Raw genomic sequence first — 19,807 nt, forward strand, 5'->3', positions numbered from 1 at the left:
CTGTGCAGAATGCTTTTCTAGGGGTTTAGTGGTAAAGGGCAGGGAAACAGCTAAGCAGCTTTAGTTCTGCTGTGAGAACTGAAAAGGGAGCAGTCTTAGTGGAGAGTTGTTACCTTACAGGAACTCTTTCTTGCTCACCAACCTTCCTGCCTACCCCAGGAATTGCCAGGTAGTCCCTAATTGGCACAGGCACATCTCACAGGGATGTGTCACACAGCTTGGGGTGCAAAGGGCTTACAGCAAAACCCAGGCTTTATGCACACACGTGACAGTAGGCAAAAATGGTAACAGTGCTTCCTGTCCCAGCACCAACCAAAGAGCTTATCAGGGCAAGCAGAGCATCCACCACCCAGTGTTTCTCACTCTGTATCTCCTTACAGAGCTTCTAGCCGAGCCAGGTACTGTGCACAGGCATTCATCTCAAACTCTGCTGCAGACTTACAGAAATAGCAAACAAAATCTCATGTTGAACATAAACATCCTAATGCTGTATTTTAAAAGCATCATTTTCTTTTCTTTCTCTGTATCTATTGTAGTCTGTGCAGCTCTCCAGATGGGGGAAGGAAAATAGGGCAGACAGGTGGCAGATTTTGGAAGAATGAGGCCTTGGGCCAGGGGAGACATGGGGACTCAAATCTTAACTTTTCCATCAGTTGTTTTGTCTTTATTTCATGGCCCTTTTAAAATGTTGCCATTGTATAGCTCATGTTGCCTTGGAAAGCGCCCTGACTGCTTTCACTGCTGTGCTGCAGGCTGATTATGGTCGATGGTTAATTTGGGGATAAGTGCTCGTAGAATGAAAAGACAAAACAAAGCATAAAAAATTATTGAGCTTGTCTGGGGAGAATAAGGCAACTAAATCCATCTTATAAAGATAAGGTAGAGGAGTAGCAGATGGCAGATTTACACTCTTATGCTGATTCTGAGAATACCCTCAAAAAGGGTCTGGTGATGAAACTGTTTTTATGTTACAGTAGTTAACAGAATGCATTTGCTGTGAAAAAAGAATCCAGGGACACGGAAAGGGGTACAATTAAACATTCTCTTTATTGGGGCCTTGCTCCAAAATGGCACATGTGATAAATCTGGCTTTTGCACAGTGCCCATTGGTGCTGCTAATGAGAAGACCCACAGCCACATTGTACACTTTTATTTGGATTTAGATCAACAATACAGATAAGATACTTTGGTCAAACACAAGAACAGGTTGCTGTGCCACTCTTCCCTGGCTGCAATAAACATTGTAATGTGGAAAAAAATGCTGGTTCTCCTGGAACACCGAATGTGAATCTTGGATTGGCACACACAGCTAATAAATACATCGTATGCACTTAGTACTTTAAAACAGAATTGCACATGCAAGATGTAACCAGGCTACTGATCACCTTCACCATTGTCCCCATACTTTTTTATGTCTATGCTCTTTGCTTGCCTTTTTCACAGCCAGAAAGACTGTAATTTGCTGCTCTACTCAGTATGTCAGTGGTTAGACTGGTGGCTGTGACACATTTAGAGAAGGTTACATTGAAGTCCTTCCTGCCACATTTGGCCCCTTCTCTACAGAACAAATTGCCACAGAATGCACCATAGGCAGCGATGGCGGCACACCCAAGTGAGGGATGCCTGCAAGCCCACAAGGAGAGGTTCTTACCAAGCAAAGGTATAGCAGAGGGACTGGCGTAAATGCAGTTCTTACAACATCAAGAGTCAATACTACAACCACACAAATAATGACATATCAATAATATATTGTACAAGCTTATACAGCAACACATGTTGATTCGCAACATTGTACAGTTTAAATCTAAAGTGCACAGCCTCAATCTGAGGTGACAAAACAGTACTATCAATATAATAAAGGCAACACAATTACAGACACTATTTCCTCTTACTTCATGTCCTCATGATATTACGTTGAATTAATAATTTATTTTAGATTAAATTAAAACCACATCGCACACTGCACTTTTTATTTTCTCTTCAAGTATGTTAGAGCCAGCAAAACAATATTGCTTTACAAACACAAGTTGGCCATGTAGGCAAAGTTAAAACCAAAACTTTTGTAGGGTTATAAATAGACAGACCTGAGCCCCGCAATTCCTACTGACACTTCCAGCTGTTGAAGGGGAAAAGGGGATAAACATCAGCTGCCTTCTCAGAGTCACTGCTGATGGTGAGGAATGAGGCAGCAATGAGTTCTGCAAGAGTCATGCCCATGGCTTCTAAGGCTGCTGAGGCTCTGCATGGGCTGTTCCAGGCAGATGCGGCCTAAGCTCATTCATTTACTGCCATTTAAAAAGTTGTAGCAAAGGACATTGTCCAGTACTGGGAGAACCTTTGACAATGCAGTTTGTTACTCAACCTCAAACAACCTCAAACAACCTCCAACACTGCCATCTGGACTATGGTCATGCTTAGTTTAGGCCTTGTCCTGCAGACCTGTACATCCGTAAGAAGCCTTTCCCCTTTTAATGAAACTTTCTTTAGAAAACATTCCAGGCAATTCATATTTTGTACAGTTTTGTACTGCTCAGAGCAGAAATGGTTATGATGTAAGCACTTATTCAGACATGTGACTTTTTGGATAGGCCTTTTTTACCACAGGACAAAGAAACCATCCAAATACAACCTTATTTCAGTCTTGGTTAGATTAATTGTGCGTCTGGTTAGTTAGGCCAAGTGGGAAACATAATTAGGAATAATAGCATCCTATTGTTGTACTGTAATTGATCTTATTAAGTGGTTTTAAGAGCTGCAGTACTCTTGAGGTTTTTCAGTAATCAACCCTGGAGACCTACAATCCATGTGACATGGAGAAATGAGGTACGGGTACCTCTTCAGAATGTATGTGGGCTTATGATTTAAAATAAGCAGTAATAAAAACTTGAGGCACCTCATCAAAAGAAAAAGAATTCTAGTTAATTTTCAGCTTCTGTCCTTGCAGTTTTATAACCCATATAAAACAAAAATATATATTTTACAAAATAGGGTTTTTATATATATGTATATATATATATTTCCTTTTGTAAAACTATACCTATTTAAATACATTTGAAATACTGCTATAGGTAAATTAGAAATTCTGTTCTAATACTATGAAAAAGGCTTCCACTTTTAAACAAACGACTTGTATACTCTGTTTCTGACTACCCTCTCCCTATTCCCTTAATTTGATTTTGTCACCATTTTGGGCAAATTTGGCATCATTCGGTCTGATTGCTCTTAATTTAAAGTAGTCCCCGTGTTAAAATTTGGGATAAAATTTTAAACACCTTCTGTTCTTCCTCATTTGTTTCAATGCAGCTTTTTGTGAAGCTAATTATTATCGAGGTATTCTAAAACTCAGGAAAGGACTTTAAAGGAGCCATGTTTTTTTTGATTTTAAACTGTACTCTACTCCAACGCCACAATATAGAAATAGATTTACTTTGGAACAAACTACAAATACATTCGCACAGTTTGTGACAACTTAATTGTCTGCTTAGACGCCCAGGAACAGCCTTTCACAGCCGGTTATTATAAATCTTGTCCCAGGCGCTCTATTTCATCAATCAGGAAATCAATGTCCTGATGAGTTGCTGCTGGGTTTGAGATGACCATCCGGAAGAAGTTCACTTTGTCTCCCAGAGGCTGATAGCTCACCATGGTCGTCCCATATTCCATCATCCTTGCTTTTATCACTGGTGCCACCTGCAGTGGTGTTCAACAAGAAGCAGGGGATGATGATGATGATTACTATTATTATAACTAAAAAGCAGAGTTGGTTCTTTTTTTTTTGTTTTTTTTTTTGTTTTGTTTTTTTTGTAAGGATGAAGAGATGTAAGAAGCTGTTAAGGTGAACATCAGTCCAATATTGATAAAGCAGTTAACCTCCATTAAGGAATTAAATGGCTAAGGAATAAATGGATCACTTGAAATATACTAGGTTTATCCAGTTTCTTTGTCCTGCTCTTTAAATCACTTGGGAATTTCCTCCCTACTTTTTCAGTTTTGCTCACAGGCAATTAGCACACGGTAACTGGTTTTTGCGGTGCTCAAAACAAGTTGCATTTGTTTTCCATCTTCTTTTTGTATGGCAAAGCGCATACATATTGCTGCATCTGTGGGGCTCACTCCCACTGTTGTTTACATTAACCTCATTGAATATACACAGGGTTCCAGTAAGAACTCCAGAGAAGAGGCCAGCTCAAGAATACTGAACTTGGAGGCCAAAGTGCCAGACTAATCTGCGGCAAGATGACCATGGAAGTGTCATCTGCCAGAATACTGCCAGCTGACCAGACCCTATGCCCTGAAGATCATTTCTGGGCCTGCCTGCCTGTAAGGTCTTTGCTGCTCAGTGCATGACACTCTGGGGATGCTGCTTACCTTCATGAGGCGGCTCATCCTTTCTTCGTTGTCTTCCATGCTGCGCAAGCTGGGAGGTATATACCAGAAGCAGACGTTTGTGTGCTGAGGCTAAGCACAGAATAACAGTGGTTTACACCGTAAGAAATGCTCACAATATCTCAATTGCAATTAAACTCATGCCTTCTCCCCCTCTCATGCATCATATTGTGACAGCAATGAATGGTTTTCATTACCGTGGTCCACTGAGAGTCATCATTGTTATTAATGCAGAAAGGATAATTTTAGGCAATTTATTTCTAGGATGTCAGTTGCAGAAATACATCACCCAGCTGTGCAAATGTATTTACCCCCTCCTGAGAAGCATCTAGATTTTATAGGTGCTGTCCCCCCAGGCGGCTGAAGGGAACACATGGATAAGGCAAGAGACTATCAGAGATAATTTAGAGGTGAGGACTGTGTCATTTACTGTTATTACATGACAGCATAATGCAGAATCCAGTCCTGTAAACACCAGTCACAGGTGGTAGATGAAATAGTCTAACATTTTTGTATATATAATAAAATTACTGCTCTGTTTGATTCCACTAGCTTCGTATTCATATGCATGCATAACAGCATCTTTGCTAGTTTAAGTTAACGTGGGAGTACTAAGTGAAAAGGCAGAATCACCTGACATTTTGTGTATTTTTGCAGTCTCCTAGCAGTAGCTTTCCTTGCTGTGTTCCTCTATGCTGAACATGTGAGCTACAGCAATTCTGACTGCTGTCAGTATCTCTACCAATCATGAGACTCAATGGACCAAATTCAGTGATGATGTACAAGGTGTGGGAAATAAAATGCATAGCAACATGTTTGAAGAAACACGGTGTCACTGCTGCCACATGAGCCCAAGCAGCACCAGCCCTGCGTTGTGCTGCAACCAGCATTCCTAACAGACCCTGGAATTACAAAACAACAACTGCTTTTTACTGTTTGAAAGCTGGTTCTGACTGTGCGTGTTCTGCTTTATCCTGAGATGTCACTGTTTAGGTTCAGTGGGGTGACATTGTACAAACTGCTAAGTTATGCCTCGTCCCTGGGTTCTCTAAGGAAGAAGGTTATCAGCACAACAACAGGTTTTGATACAAGGGCACTGAGTGCTATCATGTGCTGTAGGTTTGACCTATTGGTAGTGTCCTGGTATCTACATTAAGTTCAGGTGACCAACTGGGAAGAAAGCAGTTATAGTACGTACCTTTCCATCAAACACCATTTGATACCCTTCTCTGTTCTTTATTTTGTTGTATAGGTATTCTGCAAGTTCCAAGCACTTATCAATTTGTGCTTCAAATCCTGTGGTTCCCTTTAGAGAAAAGGGGAAAAAAAGAGTGACTGTTCTGTGACCAGACACAGCAAAAGGCCCATGCAGCACTCACTAAAGTGCTCACCATGGGTCACCTCTCTGATGTCAGTGTGGGACAGATTAAGGATGCAGTTCTGTCAAGTGAAGGATGCTTTCCTGTGTGCAGCTCATGCAGGTCTTGCTACCGGCTCCCCTATTTCTAGCTCTGCAAGTAAGTCCTTGATACTAGCTCAGTTCTCAGCAAAACACTGGAAACATCAATGATGAGGGGGCTCTCAGTGGTGGATTTTGCAGAGTTGCCTGGGCTGGCACAAAACTGCATCTCCACAGGAAGATACTGAGTTCCATACATGGGGTGTTTCAGGCCATTTGCAGAAGAGGGGACTTTAATCTTCAAAAGGTGATGAGACAGCCTTTTTCCAATACTACATATATTTTTTAATTAAACACAAAAACGTGCTTTCTGGGACAAGTCTGATGTCTGTGGAAATGCACATTTTGTTCAAATACTGCCTCGCTTCCCTGGTGTTTTCACTGCTTTTATTCTAATTGACAACTCATCAAGTCAGAAGCCATGTCTGTAAGACCCCCACAAATCCTGCTTTTTCTTCTCAGGCAGAAGTCCTAATCATCTGCCTGTGACATCATGATTGTTCCTGTAGTCACCAGCTGAGATGCCACAAATGAAGGATCCAGCTTGAAAAAGGAGGAAGGGGAACCAACAGCTGGAATAGATAAACCACTTAGGAAATACACATCCTATTTTGCAACATTAGTATTACAAGTGAGGTGTGAGAGAAGAAAAAGTACAAGGCATATTGAAAATATGGGGTTTAAAAGAAAAAATGTCTCAGTATTGGAGAGGTATCCTTCCTAAATCTAATCTGGCAGCGCAGAACTGACTTAAAAGCCCGTGTCATTATCCCTCTATGTACACAGATTTTGAAAACCGAGTAGAGCTAGCACAGCCCCAGGAGAAAGGCCTAGAGCTAAAGAGAGATTTGGCTACAACTGCCTGCAGCCAGTTAGTGCAGCAGTTACTGCAGCCACAGCAGTCTGCATCCTCCTCTCCAGAACCTCACACATCCAGCCATACTGCATGTCTGTCTCTGAACTGTTTGGAGAGTTTTAATGAAGCACACGAGGATCTTTTAAGGCTTTCTGGAAATGAAAACAGTGATGTTGTCTCCTCTGAAAAAACCTAGGGCAACTTCACATAATAAGATTGAGTAAATACAGGAAAGAGCTTATTTAGCAACATTGTACAAGTACAGACAAATTAATCATTAGATCTGGTGATTACATAGAGAACAGATTTTGATGAATTTTCCCCAATGCCTCCAAAAGGTGACTACATATCTCATTTGTAGAACGAAACTACATATTCCAGTCTCAATTTGCCATGCTTAATTTCTGAATGTCTTTAAAATAAAACATCTTTTTACTTCCAGAAATGGACATAACAACATTCTTAGATGTATGATTTATGCTGTTAGACTCCTACAGTTACACAAAGCAAATGCTATGCAAAGCCACAGAGTTCAAGTTTCAAAATCATGTGCTCTTCTTTGAAGCTGAATTGTGTAAAGTATAAAAAAGAGAAAACAATAATATTCTTTCTTTCGTGTTATATATGAAAAATTCAGGTCAGGTATTTTCTAGCATGATGTGTTGAGGGACATGGTTTAGTAGGAGCTATTGGGAATAGGTGAACAGTTGGACTGGGTGATCTTTTAGGTCTTTTCCAACCTTGGTGATTCTATGATTCTATGATTGCAGAAGAGAAACTAGTATCTGGTGTGCATTATTTTACCGCAAACAAGAATACTGCAGGAAGTCCTACCTTTGCCCTCCACATCAGCCAAAGCTTGAAGACATCAACGTGCCGCCCACATTGCAAAGCCTTGTCCCCAGTGTCATAAGACAGGTCGTAGTGCTTGTCTTGTTGAAAGAGGTAGGACGCGTGCATCTGGTTGCAGCTCTGCATCAGTCCCTTATAGAAACCGAGACACATAAATGTCATTCTGGCACTCTACAGTTTAGAGGGTTATGTTGGGTAGGGGGCTGCACAGCAGAAAATACAAGCACCCAAATTCAGCATAATATGTGTCCAAGGGCAAGAGAAAGACTGAAAGAGAAAAGGGATACCAAACTTGACTGCTCAGTGGCCTAACTCTTTCTCGTCTCACTCAGTGCCCAGGACATGGCCTGGCAATGTGTAAGCCACACCCAGAGGGAGCCAAGGGTTTTTTTAAATGAACTCTGGACTCTGTAATTCTTAGCATCATTACACACAAGCTCATTTTTGGATCTCACTTTTTGCGCCTTGTCGTGGTTCCTCTATATCCTTTCCTTGCAAGGCATTTGATGGAAATGCCTAGCTGACTCAGATCAAGCCAATTTCATGTCTAATGTAAAGATTTTCACACCACTTTTCTAATCATTGCTTGGTCTCTAAAATTCTGCTTGTCATTGGTTTTTTCCTTTTTTAGAGGCGTTGTTCTTATCCCAAAAATCTGCAGTCCTCAGATTGGATGCTTAAATGGCAAGGAAATCCTTGAAAAAGAGCATATGGACTTTAAAGAGCCAGCTAGAGTTGTTTCTGGGCTGGTAGACACTGTTTAGAGAGCCAGCTCTGTGGGAGGGCCAGCAGCCAACAAGGTGTAGAACCTGGCCCACAAAAGCATAAGATTTCTTTTTAGCTTCTTAAGTGGAACGCAGAAAGTCAAGTTCTGGTTCTTGTGCAGTCCTCAACCAAGTTTTAGATAAACCTTGTGGCTGTTGCTAGAAGTGCAATTTCCAGCCCAGTACGACTCAAAACTTTGCTGCTTATCATTAAGTCTAAGCTTTACATATAACTCAAAACTGAGATAGTAAAATGCAGGGGGAGATGGGGAGAAATTGGCTTTCTCTAATCTGAGCCATGTGTTCTCACCAGAGGTCAAGGATGGTACTGACTTCAACCAGGTGGGATTTGTCTCAGAGGACTGACCCAGAGGGCAAATGAAAGCCAGCTTCTCTCTTCTTAAGCACAACCACTTTGTTGTACAATCTGTCGTACAGCTGTTAGCAAAACAGCAACCAGCTTTTTGATAGCTGATCTACTAAGTAGTGGTTGTATAGCAGCTGTCCCACTAACTGATGGTTATATGAAAATTATAGTCTTGAAGGGTAATTCAAGTTCTAGTACTACTTCTTGCAAGTGAACTTAGTCCTCCCTTTTTATTTTCCATGTGCCCCAGAGTGGATATATGGATTAGAGCTGGATTGAAATATCTATCATAAAAGTCTAGGAAGTGTAATGAAGTCCCAATTATGGATGAAATATCATACTGCATTCATACCACAGCATTCGCCCTAAGAGGATGGGATTTTGCCTACAGCTATGTCTTACACCACACAGAAACCAGCAGGGTTACACAGCTATGCACCTACAACTTCACCATAGGCATTCTGAATGCAAAGCCACAACACCGTAAAGATATCGCCATTAATTAGATCTATCTTTTCTGGTAGAAGGCTGCTTTAATTCCCTTTTACACTCATAGCCCTCAGCCTTTGAGTAGAGAGCTGTTTCTCAGTTTCTTTTATAATTCTCATCCCATTAGCAATTATTAGCTATGACACATGTATGAAGAAAACATCCAGGCCAGTCAGAAGCAAAATGTCAGACAGAGCCAGAGCAGCAAGGATTTTGGGACGTACCTCTTCCCTCACTAGCAGGGCTGAACACTGCAGTGGGACTCCCATCATCTTGTGAGGGTTCCAGGTCACCGAGTTGGCCCTGTGACAGAAAACCACGTGAAGGTCAGACACAGCAATGAAACCATGGAGACATTTAGTAATGGTCAGAATGATAATGAACAAGGAACAAAGCTTACCTTCTTCTTTTGTTTGAGGAAGCAAAGCTGAAAGTAATCTCGGCTGAGAGTAAGAAAGCAATGCCTTCCTCAGAGACCCAGCTCTGGATTGTTTTTGGATGGCCATTTTGGCAACTTATCACAGGACAACTGCTCTATCCACTACACTTAATTAGTATTAATCCTGCCGGAGAGTCATCTACCCTCTGTGAACACAGGGTAAACTTCTCAAGAACACTCACTTGACTGATGAACTTTCTAAAGGCAAAAGGTCTTCAGAGCAAATACGCAGACAGGGAGCTGGCAAAGTAGCAGATTCCCTCCCACCGATTTCAGTATCAGTAAGATTCTAGTAACTGATTCACACAGGTATTTTTGAAAATTTCTTTACATATTTCTGAGTACCTCCAAGTCTCTGACTAGCTTGGAAAACCTAGCCAGAAGTAACTTTTATCATTGTGTTGGTAATTTTCACAGCTCCTTTCATTTCAGTTGGATAATTCACACTGGAGAATTGAGTACAAGATTACCACAGCAATAAACACAGAAATAATTCAGCCTTCTACAGAGGAGCCCAAGCTTGACTCCTCTCAGGACATATGCTCTGCAAAAAAAGCAGTCAGCCCAGGTCTTGTGAAGAAACAGGATGCTGTCACAGCATAGACCAGAGCAGAGACATTTGGGTCTGTGACAAGTGCTGAAAGGCTGACTGTCCAGTAACAACGTTTATTGTTTTAATTTTGTGTTACGCTTGACTGTCTATTTGCTAATTACTATTATTACATATGATGACTGGCTGACAGATGTATACATTTGCATCCTACTTGGCAAGCTGACAAGGATGCACAGAGCACATAATAATGATAATGATTTTGTGTAGTGCAGTGATTTGAGTTTTGATGGTGTACACTGCTATAAATGAGTCAACTGGCCATGTAAGCACTGAAAGGATTCAGGATGCACTTGTAGGTAATGTTTGTGTGAACAGAAGTAAGCATGTGAGAATGTGGCAGTATTTTCCTTCATAGATTTGGAGACTGTGTTATAGGTTTATGCTTGTCCTTATCATTTCCTACCAAATTGCTCTCCTTCAAAGCAAGTAACTCCAAGATGCACAGGGACATTGTGCAACACTTCTGTGCCTTCTTCTCTGCTATTTAAATAGGACTTCATAAGGGCTTGATGCAAAAACTGTACGTAATAGTCTTCCAGAGGCAACATCTGGCCACTTGGCTTGGCTTCATGAATACTTGGCAGCTTTTAATCAGAGTCAGCCATCTGATTACAACATCAGAACTAATGATTCTGAACATGCACTCAGGTCCATGAATTTCCTTTGATATGGTACTTTTTCATTTTTATCTGTGTCTATGCTGAATCAGGCAAACATCCTTCAAGACATCTCTAAATAACAATAGTGGTATAGATTTTCTTAGAAGGATTATTTACTGACAACAGCCAGATGTAAATTATCTGCCTAAAACATTTAATTTACCCTAGGGTCATTTATTTCCCCAGATTTATCCCAACTGCATCCAGAAAAATATAATAATTATCCAAAATAATTTTCATTTGTTTTTCAACAGTTTTTCCGGGCTTGAGCCATCAGTATATGCTTGAAGAAACTGCTGACTGCAAGAAACAGCAAAGGAAAGCTGTGTGGATCCACAGATGTTTTTCTAAAGCATCTCACACTCCCCAAAATAACTGCACATCAAGCACCTTTGTGGTTTTTTTTACTATGGATCATAGAGAGAAAAAAAAGTAGAAAAGTCTTCCTTTGGAGATTCCAAATGGATGACATGAGAGATTCAAGGCTGGCAGAATTTGGGCCACAGCCATCATTAAAACCAGACCAGGGTGCTCTCACTGGCCAGCCGCAGCTCTGGGAAGGATGCCCAGACTGAGCAGAGCATTTATCCAGCTACAGGCATGATTTTCTCACGTAGCTCTCACCACTGTCCAGGCCCTGGGAGTGAGGCACCAGGCTGCACGTCCTGATGGTGGTCAGACTTATCTGCTCTAGACACATGCCTCCTCCAGGTGCTCTTCAAAATGTGCCATGCAGAGCCTAGAGGCGATGGTAAGGATGGCTTTGCAGCACCTCTGTGTTCAACATGTGTTTTTTTTCTGGACTGCCTGTTACCAGAAGGATGGGAATACTTGGAGCAAGAGTCCTTCATTCAATGGTCCCTTTTTGCAATCAAAAAATTGTCTGAGTTGAAATGGACCTTCAAAGGTCATCTAGTCCAACTTGCCTGCAATGAACAAGGACATTTTGTTCCTTCTTGTTCCTTCCTCTCCCATGAAACACAAGTAACAGCTCCAGTTCTATTCAGATCTATAACGCACCACGAAATGGAATTGTCCACAGAAATTGGACCTGTTAAGTCTTCTCTACAAGCACCCACATTTGAAATCTGGATAAACTGAAGTGCAGGGGAACAGGTCTGGAAACGACAAGCTTCATTAGTTCCCCACTTGGCACACAGAGATGGCACTTACCAAGCACTGGAGAAATTCTGGACCTAAAGCATCCTGTTTGGAAAATTCTTCGATGTGGGCTCAACCTGAACTTCTAATTCCCAAAGAATTTTGACAGCAATTTGTGTGTGGAAAACACCTTTTTCCCAAACTCTATCCTTGCAGATAACCATTCAGATTTTTCTAATGCACTGGGTATTTGGATGTACATCCTTTTAAAGGACAATATATAGATCTGGAGTACTGGAGGCAGTCTTAACTAAAGTATACCAAATTCATAGAACTGCTGTTTGCTTTCTAAATTTTGCATGTGAGATAGATACATGATAACAGGAATAGGTTGAAGAAATCATCTGTAATTTTAATCAACAATCTGATTTAGAGATAAAAAAAAGGCAGGAAGGGATATAATTTAATCAGCTTTGGAAAATATACAAATGTGAGCAGGACTCCAAGTACCCAGCATACTGTCTCTAGGAAGTGGCCTAAATAGAAGCCCAGAAGAATATAAAACAGGGCAAGCATATGAGTACTTCCTCAAAATACTCCTCAAGCCTCATGCCACTTTGTGGCTCCCTGAAGTCCTGAATGGCTTTTGTTCGTCTTCCCCTGAAGTCAGCTAAATATTAACATTCTTAACATGGCAAGGTGATACACAGCACAACTAAAAGTTTCTGGGCAAGTTTCTGTGAGTTTAAGTGCAGTCTTTTCAGATGCCAAGCTACATTGCTATCAGCTGTGTGTACATATAATGTTGATGAGCTCAGGACGGCAAATGTGTATATCCAAAGGTCATTAGCATGGCTGGGAGGTGGCATTCCTTCTAGAAGTGATGGAGCAGTGGCTGGTGACTGCCCTAACGCTGTCCCAGCTGCAGGTGCACCCATCCACCTTTTATACTAAGACCTCAGCAGGCAAACCCTCCAACATTCATGACAGAGAAATACAACTGCTAATTCATTTTGGACAGAGAATCAGAGGATGCTGCAGAAACCACTTTGGACCCAAGAATGCATGTTGAAAGGAATAAAAATGCAAACAAGAAATGTCTGCTGCTTGCACTACAAAGCACAGTGCTACGACACTGTAACAGAGCAGTGCCGCTTCAACTGGAAGAGCAGTCTGCATAATTCCTTCCCTCTGCATCCCAGAGATAACAGGGCCTGATTTTTATTTGTGTTTTCAGATACTGCCATGGTAATCACAAGTGTGCTAAAATGCATTTAATAAATGTGTTTAATTAGCGCTAATAAATCATACCTTTCAACACCATTTAGCTTCCATTTGTGCTTCCTTGACATCAGCAGCCCGCCACCCCACGCTCCCTACAAGGCAAGATACATTATGTTAATGAGAGCACACCTCTGCATTTCTCCAGAATGACATCTGTGAGCAGACCTGCCTGCCTTCCCCCATTTGCTTTTGCTTACAGAGATCTAGGACAGGTAGATATTTTGTGTGGCTGAGCAGTAGTTGAAGGCAAACAAGAATTCTTAAATTGGAATTATTTGGGCTGACAAAGTAACCAAAAGCATGACAGTCAGCCCTATGTAAATTCAACTACCAAGCTTTCTTGGAAAAAAAGATTTTGCAAAACTGACATTCCAGGGCTGAAAGATGATCCTTCAGAAAGATTTACTGGCAAGAACCATATAAAGCCGAGAAAGCAGCCAATCTGATAAATCTCTTTAGCATCTGGATTAATCTGCTGGGCAATTTGGGGTGCTTACTCCAGAAAAAAATGTAGACTTCTTATGTATTTATTTTGCAGCTGCTGCAGAAACGGAGCCAATGCACATTATGGTTCCTATGGATTTCTTGGACTAGTGATATTTAAAGATAAAGCTGAAGGCCCAAAGCTCTCTAAATAGGTCATGCATCTTAACTATGCCATTTACTATGAGTACTGCACAGTCACAGCTCCTGTTATGCCCTCTTGACCCGAGCCTGTCAGAGGACTGGGAAGTCAGCACTTGGATAACAAACTTAATTACAGAAACCAAATACCATGGTTTTGTAAAAAAATAAAACATTCACAGTTATGTGCCTTGGAATCTGCCCCCCTCACCCACCCCCCCAAGGTGATACTTACATCCACATGCATCCAGATTTTGTATTTCTTGCAGATGTCTGCAATAGCTATGAGTGGGTCAAATGCCCCATACACTGTCGTTCCAGCTGTGGCACTCACTAGAAAAGGAACAAATCCCTACAAGAAAGCACAGAGGCATTTGACAAAGTCACACAGCAGCAGTCCTAACTCCTCCTGAGAGCTGGCATTGCTCTGATGGCTGCCTGCACAATGAGCCCAGAAGTGGCTCCTAGAGGACACAGTTGCTATATCTCAGGGTTTTTTGTTAACTTAGATACTAGTGATATGACAGTTTCTACCTTAAGGTGGCAGCAAACTTCCAAACCAGTCTCCTCCATTTATTTAAGATGCAGGAGACAGGCAAGGGCTCAAAGGAACAGTTCTTCTCCCTTTCACCTACCCAAAACAACAGAGTCTGCTCTATGTAACATCATGTAAAGCAAATCTTATCTGCAAGGCACCTCGGTGTCCAAGGACCATTTCTTGGACTCCTGTCGCTAAATGCTGTACATCACCAAGGAGCACACAGTCACCTGGATTTTGCACTGCGAAGCCTTGAGCATGCAGGAACTTGCACTAGTGTTTTGTTTTCAATTCATTTTCTGTTAATACTCAGAGCAGTAAAGGTACAGGGTGCCTATATTTATCTATCGAACTGGGGCTCAAACAATCAGATGTGTATGAACTCCATTTTGCAAAAGGAAATGCAGTGTCAGGAGATCTGGGTGGAGCTTTATTGCCAAACCAACTAGCCATATCGGTATGGTATTTTTTCACTTTTGTTTTTGTTTTGTTGGGGGAAGCAGAAATGCAAGTAAGCTTAATAATAACTTACTTTTTGTTTGGCCTCAAGAATTCTTCTTTCAAGGTCTGATGGAATCATTTTCCCTCTGGGAAAAAGAGAGTTATATTACAAATCTGGTATCGACATCATCTTTTGCTGTTACTTCTTCACTTAATGGTAAACCCAAAAAGGAACAAAGCAACATTTTTGCCCACAGCTTATGAGGCAGATAGACTCTGTCCATTAGCCTACATTTTCAGTCTGCTTACTTTTTCAACTGATGTGCATCAACACGGTGATGGCAACAGAGACACTCACATCACCTCCCATTAAACACTGAGGCAGCTCCACTGAGCCCCCCCCAGTCCTGTTGGAGGTTGCAGTCCTGGGAACTGCTCCTGGTCCCAAGTAAGGAGCTCAGCCCAGGCTCCCAAGATGCTCCCTGGGTGCCAAACCCCTCTCAGCAGGTACAAAAAATGCTGGCTGAGCTGCATGGCCCCAGCACTGCGACAGCTCCAGTGTAAGCAGCACTCTCCATGTCCTGGTCCCAGGGATGGGCTCATTTCAGGGTGACTGCTCAGTTACTGGTGCATTACATGTTCATATTTGCTTGAAGCAAGATGTGAGACAAAGCAACCAGTCCAGAGTCAGATGCACTGCCAAGCACTCTGCATTGGCTGCATGCCGTATTTGGAACACATTAAAATGAACCATTTGCCTGAGACTCAGACTCAGTGGTAAAAGGCTTGAAGGCCAATTTAAAAATCCCGTAAATGAACTAGATGCAAGGTAAAACAGAGCTGATACTGAACACGGAGGTTGCATTTCTTTGCTTTAGCCACAAGCAAGACTAGCTAAGAGTTACCATGCATAACGGTAACACAAATGTGGGGTGACAGCTCCCCAGATTAGAGGAATAAATTAATCAATGAGTCTAAGTGCTGCCCATTTACATTTTATATATATATATATATATAATTACATATATGTATACATACTTTGAAGGACTTCCTAGTTCTTAGTATAGACAGACATACCTTTCCTTTCAGTACAGGGATAATTTGTATTTCTTCTTGTTACTAAAAAATAAGAGCAACTTCTACTAAAGCTCAAAATAGCACTTTGAGGAAAACAAAACCATGATTTTTAGATTCACTTTTGAAAAAAAAAAAAACAACACAAAGAAACTTTTTTTTCATGATATTTCCTGATATGGATGCAAATAAAACAAAATATCAGTTTTTAGTAATAAGATCCTGTTAAGCATGACAAGTTTCAATCCTTACACACCTCACAAGTCAGTGACTGGTTCAGAAGAAATGGGTTTGGATTGCTCAGATTTTTTTTTGCAAAATCTTTCCTTCATTTTACTCATTCAAAACAATGAAAGAGTAATTGAAACTAGTCTAGTCTAAAAATTAGTCCCGATTTTGTCACAGATATTCAAAACATATAAAGTATTCTATTCATTCTGGGTTTCCCCTACTTACCTGTACATATACAGAAAAAGCAGAAGTTGTCTTATTTTCACAAACCATTTCTGGGACTGTTAGAGGAGTAAAGAAGAAAAAGTATACCAAAGGAAGGCTCTGAATTCCTCCTCTAAACTGAGTTTAGACGTTGGTTTTTAATAGTTTCTCTTTTATTGAAGATGTGCACAGATTCAAGCACAAAGATGGGCAGGTTCCTTTATTTGTACCCAGAGAGGCGATCAGCCAGCCCCTGGTCACACTGATTACGTGCACAAACTCACGGCCAGGTGAGTGCAATGTCCAAGCAATGTCAAACTTTACTAAGCAGCACGCAGTAGATTGGCTTTGAGTACAATCCAGCACAACACCTTGCTCCGTACTCAGCAAACAGCCAACAACATTGCATAGCACTTCTTTGTGTTGCCACCTGAGCCAAGATGACCTGAAAGCCTTAAAATACATTACAAAATAATTAAATTCTTCATTACTAAGGTACCTAAAAATACATCTTTACACAAAGCTCATCAAATAACATGGCAGGGTGGTTACATGAGATTTCCTAGGCAAAACCAGAGGCAGGAGGAGGATGGCAGAAGAAACTCAGTAGCAGAAGAGCACTGTGGACAGAGACTGCTGGTGCCAAAGCATTCTCATAGTAAACACATCTGTGTATAGTCTTCACAGTTATCATATCAAAGTGGAATGTTTCGACTGCAAACCTGCATTTAATGTGCTACTGCTACCAACAGTGAGGGAGTAGACGAGGCAATGAAAATGTACAGTTGTTCATGTCCCAGGCTGGACATTTTGTGCATGCTTTCCTGGTTGAAATGCACCACAAATTCCCATGATACAGCAAAACCAGACAGACTCGGTGGAAGTGGATCAGGGCAGGGAGGAAAGGAGCCAAGCACACCAAGAAGCATGCTTGGTTAGGCTGAAGAAGTTGAAAAGATCTTATGGTACTCCTTCACACTCCTACAAGTCTACATATTCACCAGCCCATGTCAATCACCAACAGCTTGTTCTGTGCCTGCAGGATCTACTGGGGTTTGCTGAGAATTGCAGTAATCTCACTGTGCATTTCAGGGTGGGCTGGATAAGTACTGTAGTCTTCACAGAAAAAAAAAAACAAGTGGAATTTGCACAAGAAGAAAAGCAAACCATTACATCATTGATGCAAGTCTGTCTTTAGCGAGTAGAAACAATCATGTTTATTCTGATGCATGTTGGATGTTGCCATTAATTCCTCGTCAAGGTGTGTTCAGCTTTTTGTCAATAAATAGATACTAAGCCCACAGATCAACCTGCAGGCATTGTGATTGGCACTGTAAGTTGCTTAGTTTGGTGTTCTACTTTTATAGAGGCAGCAAAAAATTTTCATTGCAGGAAAACTTTCCATTTAAGCTAGAGTCATAAACACTTCAATACCGTTTAACAATGGTATTTGGACTCACTGCAAGAGAATATTTTACTGAAAAGCTTCTCGGTAGAATGGATGAGGATTTTTTATTTTACATTTGTCCCACAGAATACGTGCTTTTCTAGCAAATTGCGAATCCTCATCAAGTTCATTTTTGTTAACGTTTCTTTGCTTTCACAAAATGGGTTTTGGTAACCTTTTAGTTGGGCGAGTTCAGACTTCATCTACCACCAGTTTTGTGGTGCCTACAGAACTGCATGCAGCCTGCTGTGCTACTCCTTTCCACGGGTCATCCCCTTGTTGACCCATGCTGCCTATGGTTCTGGAAATACCCTTCACAGAACTGACTGCACATCTCACTGCAAGGGGCACATTCCCACGATGGGAAATGCCATCCAGCCACAAAGTAATACAAGTACATTAGCAAATCCTCCTCAATATTTCAGTCCTTTAAAGTGCTCATTTCAGCTAATTTCAGTGTACCAAAATGCAAGTGCATCTTCCTTAAGAAAGCGCCTTTTTGGTTTCTCACCAGAATGTACAAATATATGTAAAGATTGTTAGTTCACCTTTCTGTTTCACTTCAGGAAGAGATGAAAAAGAAATGTGAAAAATCCTTGAGGAAGAGAACTTCAAGATTTTTTTTCAGTTCCAAAAAATGATTCATTAAGAAACTACAACTACAGTCTCTCAAGTGGGATAAATCACTGCAAGGCTGACTGAAGATGATAGCTCTATGAGTTACACTGTTGACTATATCCTACATGCTCTCTCCATATTAAGCACTTGGTGATGCTCTTCTATGTACCAACAGAAGGAATGGCATTTGGCATCTTTACTTACCTTTCATCGCATCTAATCAGAATCACACTATCTGTACCAATACCCAAGGCTGCAGCTCCTTTTTTCACAGAAAAGTGACTCTGAAAAAAACAAGTTTTGTTATTATTTATTGCTTTTATTACTATTTCCTATCCAACTTAATGAAACACTACACTCTTGCAAGCCCTTCCGCAAGACGTTCCATATAGGCAGTAATTCTAGTCTTAGGCTTTGAAAACTGATCACTGTAATTTCAGGCTTCGTATCAGGTCACCACAGTTTATTAGAGAAACAGCAATCACTGGATTTACTTCTGGAATATTAAATACACAGTTGTGGCTGGTGATGGACCCAAATTCCGTCCTAGATGCACACCTGCACTGCCTTTTCTCATACATACTGAGCAACCAATTTGATTCAGCAAAACAAAAACTTATCCAGAGAGAATTCATTTAGTTGGTGGCACCAAGAGTGATGCGCTTCTGCTATGGAACTTCTGGCCAAATAATAGACTGAGAGAAATTGAGAGAGAGAGCCTAATTGTGATCTCATGCCAGTGAAAGTTAGTTAGCTAGTTATAACTCCCATTAATAGACAGAACTATTGTAGTTTAAAATCAGGTCTGGGCTATTATATTGCTAAATCTATTACCTAATCTGTATGGTAAAACATGGAAGTTGTATACGAGAGAGCAAGTCAGCCTAATATTCTCTTCCTCATCTTAACTCCTGTTAGTTCATAATTTTAATTCAAATCCTAATGATTAAGATCATGAAATAGCTTTATGCCAGATTTTATCACTAAGAATCAGATTTGTTATTAAATGAAATCCAACTGTAACAATACTGTCCAAAGAAATTCTTTACATACACCACAGCAGTGTTAGCTCAGGAGATAACACTTAAAAATAAATAATAAAAATCAATGAGGACATCTAGTAAGGCTTTTTAGGTGCCCAAAAGTTAAAGAAAGGAAGACACAGCCCATCCTCCTGCCAGTGCAGGAGTGGAGAAGCAGGTCACAAAGCAAAGGAGCAATCATCACTGCTGTATCAACTGAATACTTGGCTTCAACAGTACTGCAATCATCGGAGTGATGTATGGGAAGAGTTGAATGTGATGTTATGTGTAAGCATCACCTACAGACCTTAAAGTCATTGGGACCGCACAGAGTGCTTA

The 19,807-nt window shown here is 40.9% G+C and overlaps 1 protein-coding gene across 2 annotated transcripts in view; it reads right to left on the bottom strand.

Moving 5' to 3' along the window:
• Positions 1 to 1,028: 1,028 nt before the first annotated feature.
• Positions 1,029 to 19,807, bottom strand: part of GAD2 (glutamate decarboxylase 2) — a 34,455-nt gene continuing 15,676 nt past the window's right edge. For both annotated transcript variants that reach the window (XM_052694414.1, XM_052694415.1), the window contains 9 exons: positions 18,651 to 18,730; positions 14,964 to 15,018; positions 14,129 to 14,245; positions 13,297 to 13,361; positions 9,398 to 9,476; positions 7,536 to 7,685; positions 5,585 to 5,692; positions 4,369 to 4,458; positions 1,029 to 3,690 (listed from right to left, as the gene is read on the bottom strand). In XM_052694414.1, the coding sequence (XP_052550374.1) occupies positions 3,517 to 3,690; positions 4,369 to 4,458; positions 5,585 to 5,692; positions 7,536 to 7,685; positions 9,398 to 9,476; positions 13,297 to 13,361; positions 14,129 to 14,245; positions 14,964 to 15,018; positions 18,651 to 18,730 (918 nt within the window). In that variant the 3' untranslated portion in view covers positions 1,029 to 3,516. The remainder of the gene's footprint in view (positions 3,691 to 4,368; positions 4,459 to 5,584; positions 5,693 to 7,535; positions 7,686 to 9,397; positions 9,477 to 13,296; positions 13,362 to 14,128; positions 14,246 to 14,963; positions 15,019 to 18,650; positions 18,731 to 19,807) is intronic.

Source organism: Tympanuchus pallidicinctus, unplaced genomic scaffold, assembly GCF_026119805.1.
Source record: "Tympanuchus pallidicinctus isolate F22 unplaced genomic scaffold, pur_lepc_1.0 scaffold3, whole genome shotgun sequence".
Classification (NCBI taxonomy): Eukaryota; Metazoa; Chordata; class Aves; order Galliformes; family Phasianidae; genus Tympanuchus; species Tympanuchus pallidicinctus.